At 36.3% G+C, this 18,189-nt stretch overlaps 1 protein-coding gene across 3 annotated transcripts in view; it reads right to left on the minus strand.

Moving 5' to 3' along the window:
* Positions 1-18,189, minus strand: part of BBS9 (Bardet-Biedl syndrome 9) — a 276,739-nt gene that overhangs the window by 107,032 nt on the left and 151,518 nt on the right. For 2 of the 3 annotated variants that reach the window (XM_027892202.1, XM_027892195.1), the window contains one exon: positions 1,837-1,947. The exons of the other annotated variant lie outside the window; for it this stretch is intronic. In XM_027892202.1, coding sequence (XP_027748003.1) covers positions 1,837-1,947 — 111 coding nt within the window. The remainder of the gene's footprint in view (positions 1-1,836; positions 1,948-18,189) is intronic. 3 annotated transcript variants of the gene reach the window in all.

Below are 18,189 nucleotides of genomic sequence, written 5' to 3' on the forward strand. Positions count from 1 at the left end.
TGTGATTTCATGCCTACTGTTACCTTCAGGTTTAAGTAGCTCCCTTGGCTCTTACACTTATAGTAATTAGAATTTCCAGACAGCTCAGCAGCAGATATTCTAGGTGTTCTCTATATTACAGCACTAACTGGCAGATGGCAGTCAATTATTACCATGAATGAATTAAATTCACTCCTATAACACATGGTTGTAAACCTAAAGACTTTTTAAAAGCTTTCAAAGCTTTCATTCTGCCTTTTATAGTTACAAAGCAACAACAGCCAGCTATGTGACGTAAATCTCGACTTTTTTTCATGGGCTGAGACTTACAGAAGGATATGCAGGTCCCCCGTGCTGTTGTTTCTGGATCTCCTGAATACATTTCTACACTTTTCCACTTAGGCTAGTCTTTTCAGCAGTAAGGTTATTTAAACATATTAGAACACTATCTACTCAAGAAAAAGATACATGATGTTCCAATCTCCTTGATCAGGAGATTGGAGCATCAGACAAAGAAGAGGAATTATCTGCCATATGTTTGTGATTTATTGATCTAGTTGCCTCAAGTTGGAATTTTATCAGGATTGTATCCTGCATCAGAGTGATGATATACTTTTCCATTATGAGGATGGTACTTAATATATCCAGATGGCAAAGGTTAAAATATAGGTAAGTCAACTTTGACAGGTTTCCTTCTTCTTACTACCTGAAGTCCATGAGGACCGCAAATAATTAGTGCCCTAAGAAAGTGAGAGCTTTAGGTCTTCAGGAGATTTTTCAGGTTGTTTTCATGAGTAGATATTAATTTTGGTGTTTTAAGTTACACCATAGCATTATTATGCATTGCAGCACTAGATTATCTTCCCTGCCCATTATTTGCTAATGTAAATTCTGCTATTGCAATTAAGCATTGCAATTAACTATATATCCCAACTCCCTGTCTGTCTGTGCAACATTTAGCTGAGCAAACATGCAACTGAATATTTAAACTAAATACATTTAAAGCTCAATTAACTGAGTTTTGCACCTGTATAAGGACTTTCTGTTTCTGACTATTCTTGGTTGCAGTCTCTAAGTTGCTCTTCTTGGCTTCAACACCTGTCTATAATGAACACTTCTGATTTACAAACAACATTCAAATACTCTTAAACATTACAGGACAAAATCAGACAAGGAATGGGGGAAAGAGAAGTGAAGGTACAACTTAGTAAGCAAAAGATGAAATTGCTGTTGTCAAAGCCTGAGAACTTACCAGGCACTTTATTAAAGTGTAATGCACTACTTTACAGTGTTGCTTTTAAAATATGTTAACACTATATCACAGTTCCCGGCAGCATAAAGTCTTTCCAGAAAATGTGTCATCACTGAATGCAGCATATTTTATAGCCAGTATAATTTCATTTTATTAGATCCAATAATATTTTTCTGAAATTCTAGGAAGTCTCCCCACAAAAGATAAGTAATGACCATGTTTTAATCAGCTGGCACAAAGTGTAACCACCATACCGCAAGAAAAAGGAGCCTTTATTACATCAAAATGTCCTCAGTTTCATTTTGCCTCTGTGGAAGAGGTCACAAACAAAACCTGTGAGAATCTCATTCAAATATTATGTAGCACAAAACCTTTCAACTGTGAAGTTATTTAATTCCAAGACTGAGCTCTACAGTTGAACCATTCTTCATAGAAGAAGCTGAATAACCTCAAAATCCTGCACATTGTACTACTGTAGCAAGAAAAATTGAAAATTATGCTAACAAAGCCTGACACACACGTCATTTGTTTCATATGTCCACAAACATTTTGAAAAGATGAACTGTACGCTTCTAAGTGAAATAACGTAATTTTCCTTTTCTTACCATGCTTGGATTTCTGCTTCGTGATCTGCCTGTGGCTGGAAAACATTGCTGTGGAGCCTGGTATTACGGTTCTTTCCTCTAAGTCAGACTCTGGGATTGTAGCACAGCCACCTAGTTGAAAATGGAAGAAACTTGATGTTGTGTTTATGTAAGAAAACAAATTCACTGGTGCATAATTGAGGAAAAGAGGTGATAAATTAGCTGACAGGAAGATACAAAACTAAAATAGTCCTGACTTTCACTTCAGAGAAACATTTGTTAAAGAAAACTATGACCATTGTTTAGAAGGTTGATTATGTCTTAATGACCTCTCTACTAATGTCATTTTGAAAAAAGTTTGAATGTATTTAGACCACAGAAAATGTAAAACTGGTTCCACACAAAACACGGAAAATGATTTGTTTTAAAGATCACATTACTGAGAGCTATTTTTGTAATAAAAATAATTAAGTGTGAATGAAATAACTTTACAGAATCAAGAAACCATATGAAGACTGCTAGCATACCACAGAGAATGACATGATAATTTTTTTTGGATGGGCTATTAAATACAGTATTTTTATTACTTAGTGCTAGAGATATGGAAACACAAGGACACTTTGAGTGTCCAGTAACACAATGCACTGGCAATACCTTACTCAAGTGATTTCAGAACGTTTGGCATAATAGATTCTTTGTAATTTTCAATATTGCTTTACAAGCAGTTCATTAGACAACCCAATTACTTACAGCTCTCTTCAAACCTGTTTAAATGCCTATGTTTAAAATATGAAGAGAGGTATAATCTAGTAGCAGTATCAGCTGAAGGCAGTTGCAATGGCTTGCAGTGCAATAGGCTGATGTGAATTTATTTCAGAACAGCTGTGGTCAGTACACTGGAGGATGTGTCACTATTCCACAGCAAAAACATGGCCTTGCAGTAATTGCACTGCCAACAATACAATACACAGCTGAGCTGCATCTCTTTCTCACAGCCCTCCCAGGATCACCACTAGCAAGCAAACAAATCCATGTACTCATCTATTGTGCTCTGAAAACACATGTTTATAAGCAGCACATCAATTCCCAGTGGAATGCACAGACTTTTCACCTTTATGTCAGAGTTGCTCTATTTTGAAAAGACATGTTCTACCCCAGGCCCCCTAAGCAGTGCAACCAGTTTGAAGGAACACAGGCTCTTCTCTCCTTACAAACTAAATGAGTAAAACAGTTCAAAATTAGGACACAGTCCCAAGTAGGAGAGTTGCGTTTTCCCCAGCAGTTTCAGAAACACTGATAAACCAATGCATGATGTTCCCCAGGCACGTACCACCCTGTCCAGCCAGGGGAAAGCATGAGAGCTCCTGAGAATCCTGTGAAAACAGTCATTACTACCAGACCAGGAATGAATACAGCATCTTTTGCTCCTAAGGAAGAGGAAAGACACGAGCACATGCAAATATACCCTAAGAGAAAGTATAAGATGCATTACAGGAGTTATGTTTGATTTCCAGCAAGCAAATTTTTTCAGTGAGAAAGGAACATTAGCAGTGAATGTGTCAGCACTGTGCAGACTGACGACCCATGACAGCTTCAAATATTTAGGATACCTGCTATGAAAATGAAAGCTAAAATGGGAAATTAGAAAAGCTTCTTCATATTAAAATACTATAACACTGGGATAATGTCTGACATTGCATTAAATATAAATGTACCTATGGGCTAAATGGAAATAAATATCAGGAAAATAATTGTTCTGTTCCCATTTGAAAATTGTGACTAAAATGTAAACTGTGAGATTTGAGGAAACAGAAACCAGTGCTTTCAATGTCAATTTAGATACTTTTCATTCTTATTGTTCAGATAAAATCTACCCTATTAAACACTTAGCTGTAAATAGAGGATACAAAATTAATAGTTCTTTTGGGCAAGGAACTTTAAGAATGGCATCATACATTTTAAAATGTTTTATAACACTTTCTATCAGCATGAGTGAGAACTCACCAAGTCAATTAGTATCTATTGAATTTCTACATGACAATGAAAGAACTTCTACAACATTCATTCTAACAACCTGAAATTCAGTAGCTTACATAGCCTTGAGAACTGATGGCTTTTGGTGCCAAAATATTTCACTATTCATCAATGCTGACAGGAAGTGAACAAGAGTTGGAAAAGGTCTATTTTGCCCTTAGCTACAACACGCTACTTGCTGAAAGGAAGCAGGACTTCCTGCTCTTGATTTTGATGTGAGAGATTTATTGAGATCTACTTGTCATGATACTATCAGAAGTTATTACAATTAAAAGTAAAATTAACTTGTTCAGATGCCTAGGGCTACAGGCAGGATGACTGGACCTCATCTACACATCAACCTTCCTCAACACAAGCGGTATCCACATCTTCCAATGGAACTAATGGCAAATTCCATTTTCTTGCTCCAACAGGCACAGGAACACTTCCTCAAGACAACAATCAATACCCTTGACAACATGCTCTGATCCCACACAGGAAGAAAGGAGGGGAGCTCACACTGAGACAACTGTCACAGTGAAAGAAGCGAAACATACAAAGTAAATTGTAAAGTTTCACTAGGCTGAAAAAGAAACTGGATAAGGCACAAATAAACACTACTGAATATAATATTTTAATCACTGTAGGTCAGGATTTTGTGCTTCCAAAACATTCTACAACTCAGAAGGGTAGCTATCTGGAAAAACAAACAAACAAACAAAGAAAAACCAACAACCAAAACAAAAGACCCACAACCCTTTTCTGCTAGAACTGTAAGGTTTTTAATTTCAAACTTCAGAGGTATCTGCTCTGGCTTCTCTGGTCAGAACTTCTACTTTAAGTTTTAAAAACTCTTTGAGTTTTTCTATTCATTCTAATAAGTATTTACTGAATCTGCATTTTAGCAAGCATTTAAAGTTTTTATGCACTTGGAACACTAAAAGAAATCACAGCACCAAAATAACTCACATTCGTTACCTGAATGGCACAAATCTGAAAAGTGAAATATTTAAGGAAAAAAGGGGGAAAGAGGCAGGAATAGTAGTACATAAAACTACACACTGGCAATTATTCAAGTTGAGAAGTCCTCCAGATGTCAGTCTGTAAACAGTGCTTCATAAAATGAATTTCCCCACTAATTGTTGGCAGGAATAACATCTAGAATATGTTATTACATTTGACCCACTCTTTCCCACTTTACTGTGTTGCTAAATTCTTGTCTGACATCACAGATCTTTTATCAGTTGTGATAAATCCAAGACAGCAAACTTTTGTCAGCAAAAGTGTTTGATAGGGTACAACACGCATAAAATTACACTCAAGCTAATTGTGAACTTTGTTCACCAAAGGAAATGAGACTTCTCTTGCTTATTTTCACTACATCTGTTTTTGTAACACTTTTGGTTCTTAAGTTGGAAAAAGATACCCACACCCAAAGGAAACATAAACATATAACACATATTGAACAAAAATTAAGTACTGACAGTTTTCCTACAGGTTCATATCACCATGTTTTCACACATTTTATTGTGGCTCTAAAAGTGGAAAAACAGGAAAACAAGAGTGGTATACATCTAAAAAAATGAAAAGGCACTTTGAGGTAAGGAGTATTTGAGTTTCCTCTTTCTCTTACACTCAGTCACAACCTCAACTATGCATAAAGTTTCCATTTTCCTCTGAAATTAACTATTAAAAGAGTCCACAGAAAGAAGAAAAAAGCTTCCTGAGCAGTCCTTGGCAGCAAGACAGTCCAAATGTGAGCAGAAGCCTTGTAAATAATAGATTTTGCATACATGCGTATATCATTATACAATGGAGATAATCTAAACAGTAAAACTATTTCATAGAGATTAAAAAAAAACATATTCAAAATCACTGGGTTTTCTTGTTCTGTCAACCATTTTAGGAAAGTGTATCCTAAAAATGCAGTCTACAACATTAGAGATCATTCTCTATGAAAGAGCTAATCAATTATTTGTACTGATTCTGCTAGCTACATTTATTCAAGTCCTTTAAATTTTACAAGAAAAGAAAGGAAGGGAAAAAGGGAGAGAGAGAGAGGGAGAAAGAGAGAGAGAGGGAGAAAGAGAGAGAGAGGGAGAAAGAGAGAGAGAGGGAGAAAGAGAGAGGGAGAGGGAAAGAGAGAGGGAGAGGGAAAGAGAGAGGGAGGGGGAAAGAGAGAAAGAGGGAGAGGGAAAGAGAGAAAGAGGGAGAGGGAGAAAGAGGGAGAGGGAGAAAGAGGGAGAGGGAGAAAGAGGGAGAAAGGGAGAGGGAGAAAGAGAAGTCAGAGGAGTCAAGGAGAAGAGAAAAAGAAAGCCTTTTTTTTTCTCCTAAATGGGTGTCTGATAAACAGAGTTACAATCCACATTAGAAAACAGTCCAAGTTTAGTTCAGATATTCACTAGCAAAATGTAGAGTCACTCATTAATCAGTTACAGATTTCAGAACAGAGCACCTTAATCTAACAGTGTGGCTACAGTTGTGCAGTCACACAATTCCATTGTTTTGGGTCCGATTTGACACAACCAAATTCATCAAAATGATGGAAAATATTTCTGTATTACATTCCATTAGAATAATAAATAGGGGAAAGAATTATACCAACAGAATATGCAGTCCAAGGTCATTGAAAATTACCAAAACATATTTTCAATGGGAGCACACGGAGACATACCAGACTGTTGTTCTGATTTACTCATGTTTTACTGAAATGTTTTTCAACAAAACTTCCAGTTCTTAAATTCCATAGCTTGTCCTGTAATAAATTGTCACTATTTGCACCTAGAGCTACACAGAGATAATTTGCTCCAATTGTGGGGCTTCTGTTTGAGCTTGTAGCCCATTCAAATATTTTGAGCATGCCTGAGTTCATAAAACCCTGACTTGGGAAGTTCAGGGTACTCTGGCAGCATAAACTCTTTATGGGAGCAACGATGGTGTTTAAACTGTCAAATTTCTTGGCCATTCCTCCAGGATGAGGTTCAGTGCATGTGGTATGCAAGTCATACAAATGGCATTGGGAAACACATTGCTGAGAACAGATCTAACAGCTGTTTTCATTAAAGAAGCATTATTGGATATTCGGCCAAGAATACAAAATCAACTTTCAGTAGTACCCTTACTAGCTCAGGACAGAGAATGCACTAACATTAAGATATATAATGCCATGAAATATCTACCAAAGTAATTTGTTAGCACTATGAACAAGGGATGAATGTTGACAGTTGTGCTTCCACCACATAAGTGTACTGTTGCATCCAACAACCTATTCACCTGATGAGCACAGACTGGCTGAAAAACATGCTCTGTGTTGTGATATGTGTTGGGAGAAGTAACATACTGAATTTTGCAGTGCTTAGAGGATTTCCATTTGCCTTTATGTAACAGAATAGAAAAATCAGCTTGCAAGAACTTTTCAGGAGGAATACAAGTCTTGGAAAAGACCAGAACCATATAAATCAATATATTTTTCAGAGTACACTGCCTCACAACACCTGGTGGGTTCTACTGACTGGGTCTCATATCCTCTTCCCTATATTCAGTGTATCACTAAATATAGCATTTATTTAGCATAACTAGGAATGGTTTTCTTTCAAAATACCTAAATATACCAATAGCAGAAGTTATAGAATATACTGTCATTTTCATTCAGTAACAAACTCAATTTCATGCCATTCTTTTGGGGAAAAAGAATATGCAAGGTTTTTGTTTTGGTTTACACATATAAATTCATTCTGTGCACATAAATGGACATAAATATGTATTAGGATATATATATACATATATATAACATATAAAGAATTTTATACAAACTTTTTATCAGTATGACATTTTTTCAAATCTCTGGAGTCTGTATTCCTTGCATTGTTTCAGTAATGCACAGTTGTAAGGAGACTATTGGATCTTTAGACTTTTTGACTAATTTATATCAAAAGTTTACATAGGTAACACTCTCTTTGATACACTTTCCCGATTATTTTTTCTAAAAGTGTACTCAAACTAATTTCCACTGTCATTTCTCCTTTCTGTCTGCCAACACACCCCAAGAGAATACCTCAAAGTCAATGATCAGAGCAGTTGGGATCTCTGAAGCGTGCTTGTCAAAAAAACTTGCACAATATTGTCTTTATGTAGTCTCTAACCTTTTTCCACCACTCAGTGAAAGTAAACAGACTAAAATTTGACTGTTATAACCTTGATAACAAACTCTTCCTGGTATTCATCCTTCTAAAAAATTTGGAGAAATATTTCCATTTAAAACACATTTCCTGAAGCACATATATGAAGCTTTCTTCCAGCTACAGACACAAGCATGCAGATACATATATAGACATTATGCACTTGTATGTATGTGCATACACACACAAATTTTGGACTTACTAGTGAAGGAAGAGCAAGTCCTCATTCCCAGCACTCAGAAGTTGAAGGGGCAGTAAATGTTTCTGGCCTAGTTTGTAGTGTTATAAACTATGAGTTTCAAAAGTGTTCTGTCACACAACCATACTGCAAGACTTTCAAGGTGAGTAGTCTCTGACTGGCTCAGGGGGACAGATAACTATTTACCTTCAAGATTAGAGCACACTGACCTAAGCAAAACCCTTAACAGGAGGAAGCTCAATAATACAGGTTAGCAAAAATGGGATTTTTTTGTCTTAACTGTGAAGAAGAAATAAAAGATAATGCAATTTGCTGCATGTGACCTTTTTATGCAGGGTATTTTGGATGTTTGAGACAGCCTTGATGGAACAGTAGTAAGACAGGAATAGTTAATGAGGGGTTTATGCCTAATACAGATCAGAAACTCAGTGAAATCAAAGAAAAGGCATCTGAGATGTATGCTAACACATAATTTAGGGCTAGAGAATACACAAACAAGGCCAACTGACATCAGATGTAGTATCAGATATATTGTGTATAACAGAAGACAGCAGACTAGTAGTTGGGATTATAATGTATGTACTGAAGATGGTATGTTGCTCAGAAAAAACAAAATTAAATTGGTAGAGTAATACTTCATAGCACCATTGTGATGGGTTACTGAAAGAGCAGTATACAGAACTGGTCGACTTGAAAAATTATTGTGAAGTAGTTTAATACACAAAATGCCAAATTTTAGCTACAGAACACAAATATCAGATTTCAATAGCAATTGCAGTTTCTTCAATATTATGAGAGTCAGAAAGTATGGCATTATGGAAATGAAATAAGATATGAAACCCACAAAAATAATCAGAGGATGACAGAAGAAAAAGGTTCCAGCATGATGACTAGTAAAAAGGTGAAGGCAATTTTGAAATCCACCTGACAATGTTCCATGTAAGAATCAAGAAAAGAGAATTATAGTATTAGTTCAATACTACTGAACAAGACACTCATAGAACATCTGGAATACTGAGTTCAATTCTTTTTACCATGTTCATGACAGGTTAAATAAACCTGGGAAAGTTCAGCTGAGGGTTACTAAGATCATATAGGAATCACCTTACTGACACATGAGCAGATGACCAGTCTTGCTTAGCTAACAGGACTAAAAATGGAACAGACTGATCTTTACTAGTAATAGAATTAGTCCAGAAACCCTTAGTGTCTGGAAAAATAAAAGACAATCTTAGAACAAGAGGGACTTGTTCACAAATTAATTTTTACTTGAAATTAGGTTTCTGACTACCAAGAGAGCAATGGCTTTGAACCACCCCAAAAGGGTAAATAGGGAGGTAAATAATTCTATTTATGAATGGGACTAAATTACCTTATTCTAACACAGAGATGGAGTCTCTAAACAAGGGATTTCTTTTATTCCTTCCTCTGCACCCCCTCCAAAAAGAAAACATAGGCAATAGAGGAAAAAACACATACAAATTAATCTATTAGTATTCTGAAATTATCCAATTTTCTGTTAGCTAATTATGAGTAGTTATCTACTTCTTAGAACATAAATAAATTACTATTCTCTATTTGTTTAACAATATTTTCACTGCATTTTAAGTGAACATAAGACATCACAAAAAAATGTTTTTCCTTTACCCAGCTATAGGAAGTAAACCCTTACTTCACAATGGAAGTAAAAATTGTAAAGATTTTAGGAGTAAGTATAATTGGATATTGTTCATGCTTAAGAACTCTGGTTCTGACAATTCTGACTCCCAAAAATATCTGGCAAACAAACGTACTAAATTTACATTTGGAAAGACACTGGATTCCAAAATACAAAATGCCAAATTTCATGCAACTAATCTGACATCATATTTTAAGAGGTTAATGACCTAGCCTCTGTTCTTCTGTATCTCAAGATAATACTTAGAAATACGCAACTCGGGTGATGAAATAAACATGGATAAAAGCATCCTCTTTTAATGTTACTGAAATAAACCAAGTAAACATCTATCTGGTGCTTTTACAAGATAAACAGCATATAGATCCTTTGAGCACTAAGGGTTTAGGTTATCAGAGTATTCACGAGGGGAAAAGAGAATTCTCTCTTTTAATAACACTGAAGTTCCCTTCCACAACTGGAATGGAACCTTTGCTGAAAAATCCTACTTTTCTGTTAATTATGTCAAAGATAGGATTGTTTTCAAGTATGTGGAAATTTCTACGTTCTCAACTGTACACAAATAGCAGACTTTTCCATAACACGTAGAACATGTGAATAACATTCTATTTGTTTAGGCTTTAAAAATGATGCTTTGACTTAATTACCAACTATGATTTTTATTAATTGTACTGGGAGCTAAGAATGAATCAAATTATAATAACCTATTTTTGCTCCAACAATAAGAAACATATGTTACTTATATTTACTTTATTCTCACTAGCATTTAATGTTTAATTTACTATATAGTACACTAACCAAATAAATCCAAGTATTATCTTGTGTTAGTTCAACCTTTTACAACATTAAAATCTCTGGGATTGATTTTAGGAGGAATCAAAAAAAAAGGGCAACTTTGACTCCATTGAGTCATCGTAAAGTGATTCAATTAATTTAGTTTATTTAGAGGAAATGAGCACAGAATTGCACATAATACTTTAAAATTACATCTTATCCTGCAGACAGAAGTTTTTCCTTTGTTTACAAGAATTACCTACTCAGCAAATTTTACTCTACAGCTAGAGAGAATTTCATTCTTTCACTAGTATCACAACTAAAGCTGTGTAAATCATGCTATTTTACTAAAATCAATATCATTCAAATGTCGTGAAAATAATACAACTGAAAACAATTTTACATAGATAAAAACATTTTGTATTGTTACTTCTGCAAGTATTTTAAGAAGTAGCCAGGCGATTGATGTGATAAACCTGAAAGAGAATCAGCTTTACAAAACTGCAATGTATCTTTCCATCAGACCAAGGTATCTGAAGATGTGAAAATCATGCCCCCAAAGGTCTCTAATAATTTGGGAGAATCTTGGCACTGAACTTTGCAGAGTGGAGGATGAGACTCAGTTTGGCTAATGTCATAAAATGAATTCCATCAACTAGAAGATAATGGATAGTTAGGGAGAACTCTGTTCAAATCCAGCCTGGGTTTTTGTTGGGGTTTTGTTGGTTTTTTTTCCCTTGGCTTTTTTTTTTTTTTTTAAAGTAAGGTCTGTTTTTACAATAAAAATGTTATGTCTCAAACAAAGTGGCTTTTTATATGAGAAGGCACAGGATTAACTGTTCTTTTTCCTCTTATTTAAAACCTGACATTGCTGCTACTGTCCAAGATAATAAATATAGTAAGTGACAGAGCAAGTAGAGATACTCTCAGTCTGCTACGTTTATGCCTTATGCTTATTTAATTATCTCAATCAACTCTCTAGTTTTTAAGGATTATCTTGTAGCTTGACCAGAGCACTGGGTTACTAATTTTAAAAAAAGTGTAACTGTGACTGGATATCCTGAAATCTGCTAAAGTAAAGAGTGAAGGCTGTATGACAAGGGGAGCCCCTACTTCCCTTTCCCTCCAAACCACATTTTTCTTTGTTTTGTACATCAGTGCACGCTAAAGGAAGTCTATGTAAACTAAACATAAATTCTGTAATGCTTATTTTAAATAAAACGTAATTTAGAAATGTTTATCTTATCTTCAAGGAAGCTATACAAAGTAAGATAAAGATTAAATTATCAAATATGCTATTCAAAATACCACTAAAAGTATTAGACAAATAACATGAAACTGGACAGAATGAATGTAGAGAATTTTACAGATTGCTTTGCACAGTCACACCAACCAACAAAAATAAGAAAGGAAACAAATTTAGAGGTCCTGCCAGGATCCTGCTCTGGTGCAGACTCTCCATGGGGTCACAGCATCCTTTGGGCACATCCACCTGCACAGGCTGCAGGTGAATAATCTGCTCCACCATCTACCTCAATAGCCTGCAGGAGGACAGCCTGTCTCACCACGGTCTTCCCCACAGGCTGCAGGGGAATCTCTGCTCCTACACCTGGAGTACCTCCACCACCTCCTTCTCCATCGACCTTGGCATCTGCAGAGCTGCTTATTTCACACATTCTCACTCCTCTCTGTGGTTGCACTTGAACAGATTTTTTTTTTTTCCCCTCTTCTTAAATACATTATCCCAGAGCCACTGCCACCATCACTGATGGGCTCAGCCTCAGCCAGTGGTGGGTCTGTCTGGAAGCCAGCTGGCATCGGCTCCATCAGACACGGGGGAAGCTTCTGGCAGCTTCTCACAGAAGTCAACCCTTTAACTCCCCCAATAACAAAACCTGGCCAAGCAAACTCACTACACTGTGTTATAGAACCAGACAAAAAGGACGTACCAGAATCTCTAATTCTGGGCTATAAACACAGTTGGTTTGGAAGGTCAAGTTAAATATTATTTGAAATTGGTATTTGCTGCGTAGAACCATTCTCAAATGAAGCTAGGCTTTAGCAAATTCAGGTATGCTTTAAATTATTTGATGGACTTGATGAAGCTACTGATGGAAATAACACCACGGCTGCTGCTTTTCCTGTAATTCAGCAATGTCACTTCTCCTTTACCAGCTCTTTTCACAGTCCACCTCTTCTTTCTTTAAACCATCTTGCCACTGCACTAACATAGCAGATATAGTTTCTCTGCTTGTACATTATTTGAAAGAAACTGAAAATTCCAAATACCTGTATCTGAGTGGCAAACCACAGATCATAGAAAAATGTGGCATCCAAAGATCCCTGCATTAAAAGGTTGTGTCCATATAAAGAATTTGTTGCATAGCCAAGCTCACTGAATGTCTGTGGCATTCTGATTCTTTTGCCTAATCAAAATGACTGAAACCCACTTTAGATTCTCTTGGCTTCCCTCCATACAATATGCTTAATGACTTCAAACATGGAATAACCAAAGGCCAAGGATACATTTCATTGGTAAAAAAAGTTTTCTCTGTCCCTTTGCTTTGATTTGGTTATGTCTACAATACCAAGCACAGCAGAGCAATAATCATCTGTCTTGAGAGTGTAAGACTTCACACTGAAGATCCAGTGTCTCCTCTGATCATGCTTAAAAGGTTTTTTAACTCTGTCCTTTTCTGAAACTTCAAGTTTTGTTCATGATTTCATATTCAACAAATAGTTCCATACATGTCAATGCACCTTCCTCCTCAATTAAAATTTATTAAATCAGACCAGTATCTAGAACGCGACACATCCCTCAACATTCTGAGTACATGGCAATACATTATAAACTTTCAAAGACTTGAAAAAGCTTATTTTAATTAAGCAGTCATTTCAAGACATGCTCATGAAGTTTTCCTGTATGTATAACAACCATTTCACAGGACTCGGGAATAACTTTAAATAAAAGTTAAAGTGATTATATCATTGTTATGAAGCACTACAACATCTACATTAAAACACTAGCTATACTTCATTCCTATATAGAAAAATCATGTGTTAGAAATACTAATCAAGAAACTCAATCGGCTGAACAGATTTTCCCTTTCCAAATGACCCAGAACTAAAAGCGAAATTGGAAAAGACACTGCCTAGATAATGATTTACCTAAATAGAGTTACTGAAATCCAGATTTAGTTTCCGTTATGTAGTCAAACTGCCTGCAGGTATAAGATCTTCAGCTGGCACCAGGCTTAATGCTTTTTTATCGATCTGCCCATAGCTTAAGTGCGCACGTAGGATATGGATTGTTAAACAATTCTTGTTATCTACCACTGATTATGGAAACACAATACGTCTTGCAGCAGCATCTGCACTTTCTCTTACATGAAATGCTACTTAAAGCAAACTGTTCGTTTTGTCCTGTGAACTCTCTAACACTTGTGGGGCTTTTATGCACCAGCTAAATGGCTGAATTTGTTAAGCACCGATTACACAAAAAGCCCTCTCTGTTACATCTCATGGTGTAGGTGATAATGTATCATTAGACTCTTTATATCTCTGTTGCATCAAATATAATGTACAATTATAACTGCAATTAATACAGCACATTCAGAGTCTTCCTATTTCTTCTCTTCCCCAAGTGACCCTTAGCTTCTTCTCATTTGAAGATTTCAACAAATTTCTGGGATTTGCTCAAGTCAATCTTTGCAAAGGATTTGGTACAGCTATTAATACTAGATGCTAAGTGTTTCCTCTTTGGTGCTCAGTAGGAATGAATAGAAAAAAATAATCAATGTAATTTTCATATTTTTGTTTCTTTTTGTCTCTCTACTTATCATGAAGAGTATAGCAATGACATCATTGCACCAAAGTTACAGGAAAAAAACAAGGCTTTTGCAGTTCTCTGATTTTTTTTCCTCCTAGAACACAATTACACATTTATCTTTTCCTTTCTACTAACACCAAATCTGTGAGTTAAACACCTTCTCTACCTTCTTTTTGTCCAAACACTGAATAAAGACCCACCTGAAGCGAATTCAAACTCTGAAGGTACTTCAGGGTTTGCTCTCATGCGTTCTGCTAAGTCAGAAGGTCACCAATCACTACATGAATATGTGTAAAACACTAACATACAGTCCTATCACACAAACAGGAGAAACTCTGACTAAATTAAGGCAATGGCAAAAATCCCAGCACATTCAGTGGGGCCAGGATTTCATCCTTATCTTGTTGATCAAAGCAATTATTTCACTGTTCAGAAGGACCAGACTGCTGAACCTGCCAAGGATCTCTTAGAGCAACCTACTATGGTGAATCTTAATTGTATATACCTCTATAACTATTCCTTTTTCATTCTACCAAGGTAAGCTCTTGACTTGTCAAAAATATAACGTAGACTGCATCCACAACAAAGATTTTACTTTCATATTAGCACACAAGCCAGGTGTACCAAAGCTCTCATTAGCATAACCTTAACCACAGGTATGCACGTGAATTATTATCACTCCCTCAACACCTATTACCAACCACTGATGGTCATACCTGCTGAAGTGGCGTACCTGCATTAAATAGGAATCACAAATTACACACAGTACTATACTTATTTTACAGTAAAGAAGTATCTTTACAGACCATGGACTCAAATTCAGAGTACATTAACCATGAACAGCACAACAGAACACCTCTATTTCTTCACAGGGTTTGCAATATACACTGTTACTACACTAACCAAAATGTATATGCAATTCAATAGCCAGAGAGAAACAACTTATCCACATAAGAATCAATTTTACACTAAGCTAGAACAAAACTCTGTTTTTAATGTGCTGCAAGGTTGACCGAAAACAAAGGCTCTTTTTGACATAGATACCAGTATTTTTTATTTGGAAATATTTGAGAAATCTCTTGTAAGATTGTACAACAAGCATTTTCCCTTGATAACTAATTAAATGAAATAACCAAGCAGAACTGCCTTTTTTTTTTCTCCTCAGACTGGGCAATTATTGCAAAGTATTAATTCTGCCAGTACAGTTCCTTTGTAGGGAAACATGGCAGTTGTTTACTGCCAAAGGCATCATAAGAACTTGTCTTACTTTCAGAGGGAGTCACAGACGCATAAGAAAATCCTGACTGTAACACATGGTATGACCCCTTCTAGATCTTAACCTCTTTAATTACCCCATCATACCCATCTGGAGTCTGTTTTACATTACTCCATAGAATCTCCTTCGTCTCAACACTTTATGGCAGAATGTAATCAGACCCAGGATATCTAACATAATTTATTCCACTAACTTTAATATTGTGCGTAATTCCTGTCACATTGTTGCATGCTTTATCAATGACCTGATTCAAATGAGAATGTCAGTTAATAACTTCATTTAAGTATTTCTGAACAGCAACCTAATACCCCTAATGACTACTCTGGTTACAAGAAACCTGCTCCACTTTGGAGAAGATAAAAAACAACTAATTCATATCTATTTAAATAGATTTTAAGATTGGAAAGGAACAGTCTGATCATTTAGCCAGGCTTTACCCTGAAATGTCCTCCCCAAATTCCTACATGTAATTCAAACATCCATTTATTTCTAAGCTGCTTTCAAGAATGTCATCAGCAATTATTTTTACTTTTAAAAAACCCTCAGTTTTGACTGAAAAGTTTATTTGAAAAAAGCGCTAGAAGAAACACATGCTTATCAGTACTCTGATACAATTTTAAGATAATCACTAAAGATTTCTCAGTGCAGCTACAAAATTTAATATAGTTCACTACCACATAACTTAGACTAAAATGGTTGTTCATAATATTTATTACCCTCAAGTTGCACTATTTCTGTTCAGCCATCCATTTGAATTGAGGCATCCTTCATCATCCATATACATCAGACTTTCTCTTTGATGTCTAATGGTAAATTTAAAGGCTGAGTAAATGTTCTTTGAAACACAGAGTGAGGCACAGCTGCTTATTGTTACATAGAAGACAGTAGCTCATTAAAATTGAAAGTCGATTAAAACAGTGGAACATGCCCCTAATCATATTCCAACTTTGAAGTAATACCCTTTTTCGGTGATATCTCTAATTTACAGTTAACTAGTTTTCTTAAGGTGGAATAAGTCAAGCCTTGGTAAGGTCAGAATTAATAAAGTACATCTTTCATCAAAAGACAGAGAGATCCCAGCAATGCACCCTGCTGTGGTATTTGCACTTATACCATGCAAACAGCCAACAGATAAGCAGCCTACCACATTAATCACGTGAAAGCCATCAAGCCTACAGTTTTTACCAGTTTGCTGAAGGTTTTTATAATCCTGCAAAAAAGTACTTCAGCATTATGTAGGTAACCACATTTTTTTATCAGTGCTTTAGCAACCTTTTAGTTAGCAAAGAGTGAGATGAATCTCTGCCTCAAAGTGTAACTGAATCAAAACAAAACATTAGGGATTCAAGTTTATGTAGGTCTTCACTTTTGCATGTCCCCTTATCACCACTGTTCATGTTTCAGCCAGGACACAATTAGAAAAAAAAAAAAAAAAAGACTACTAAAGAATTTTCAAATCTGCCAGAGTCATGAAGCATCTTGTATGTTTAATTTAATTTCATTTTCCACCAGACGAAAGTTTTTGGGATGGGTGAATCTGAATAAACACAAGGGCAAGAACACAATGAATTTATGGACCTTCAGTTACCATATGAATATGAGCTGAACCATTGATACCAGGTTTATGGGTAGACTAACAGCTGACTGCTCACAATAACAGTGGAGCAGTCATAAACATGGTCTCAGTCTTTAAAAATTAAGACCAAAAAAAATCTGCAAGTTCAATACTGATGGTAAACAACAATGGCAGGCATTCAGCTTCAGGAAAATGTCACCCTTTTTCTCCCTAAGAAAAATCCATCAGGACCATAGTAGGGGCAATTCACAATGTAGCTACCGAGGAACATTACTGCAGCCACATCTGCATCCTATCTGTACTGGAGGTGATCCCTCAAAAGACAAAAAATAAAAGTGAAATTGAGAGAGATTCACACCTCACTGATTGTCATCCCCAACCCAAGATGCTACCTTAAAATGCCACTATTTTAATCACAGGCTGACATGCAAGGGTACGAGTTTTTACCAATAAGACAGGTGGCCCTCAAGGCAATTGGCCTCTGGAGCTGGTAGACAGAGATAGGAAACCAAATAGCCCCCTTGTATTCCAGGAGGAAATAGTTGGTGACTTACTGAATCATCTGGATCCTCACAAGTCTATGGGACCAGACGGGATCCATCCTAGGGTGATGAGGGAGCTGGCAGAAGAGCTTGCCAAGCCGCTCTCCATCATCTTCCAACAGTCCTGGCTCACTGGGGAGGTCCCAGATGATTGGAAGTTGGCAAATATCACCCCAATCCATAAAAAAGAATGCAAGGCTGACCCTAGTAACTACAGGCCTGTCAGCCTGACCTCGGTGCCTGGCAGAGTTATGGAACAGATCATCCTGTGTGCAATCACACAGCAGCTACAGGATGGACAAGGGATCAGAC

The sequence above is a fragment of the Empidonax traillii genome, unplaced genomic scaffold (genome assembly GCF_003031625.1).
Source record: "Empidonax traillii isolate 1590-97213 ecotype Southwest subspecies unplaced genomic scaffold, ASM303162v1 scaffold14:size4059594, whole genome shotgun sequence".
Classification (NCBI taxonomy): domain Eukaryota; kingdom Metazoa; phylum Chordata; class Aves; order Passeriformes; family Tyrannidae; genus Empidonax; species Empidonax traillii.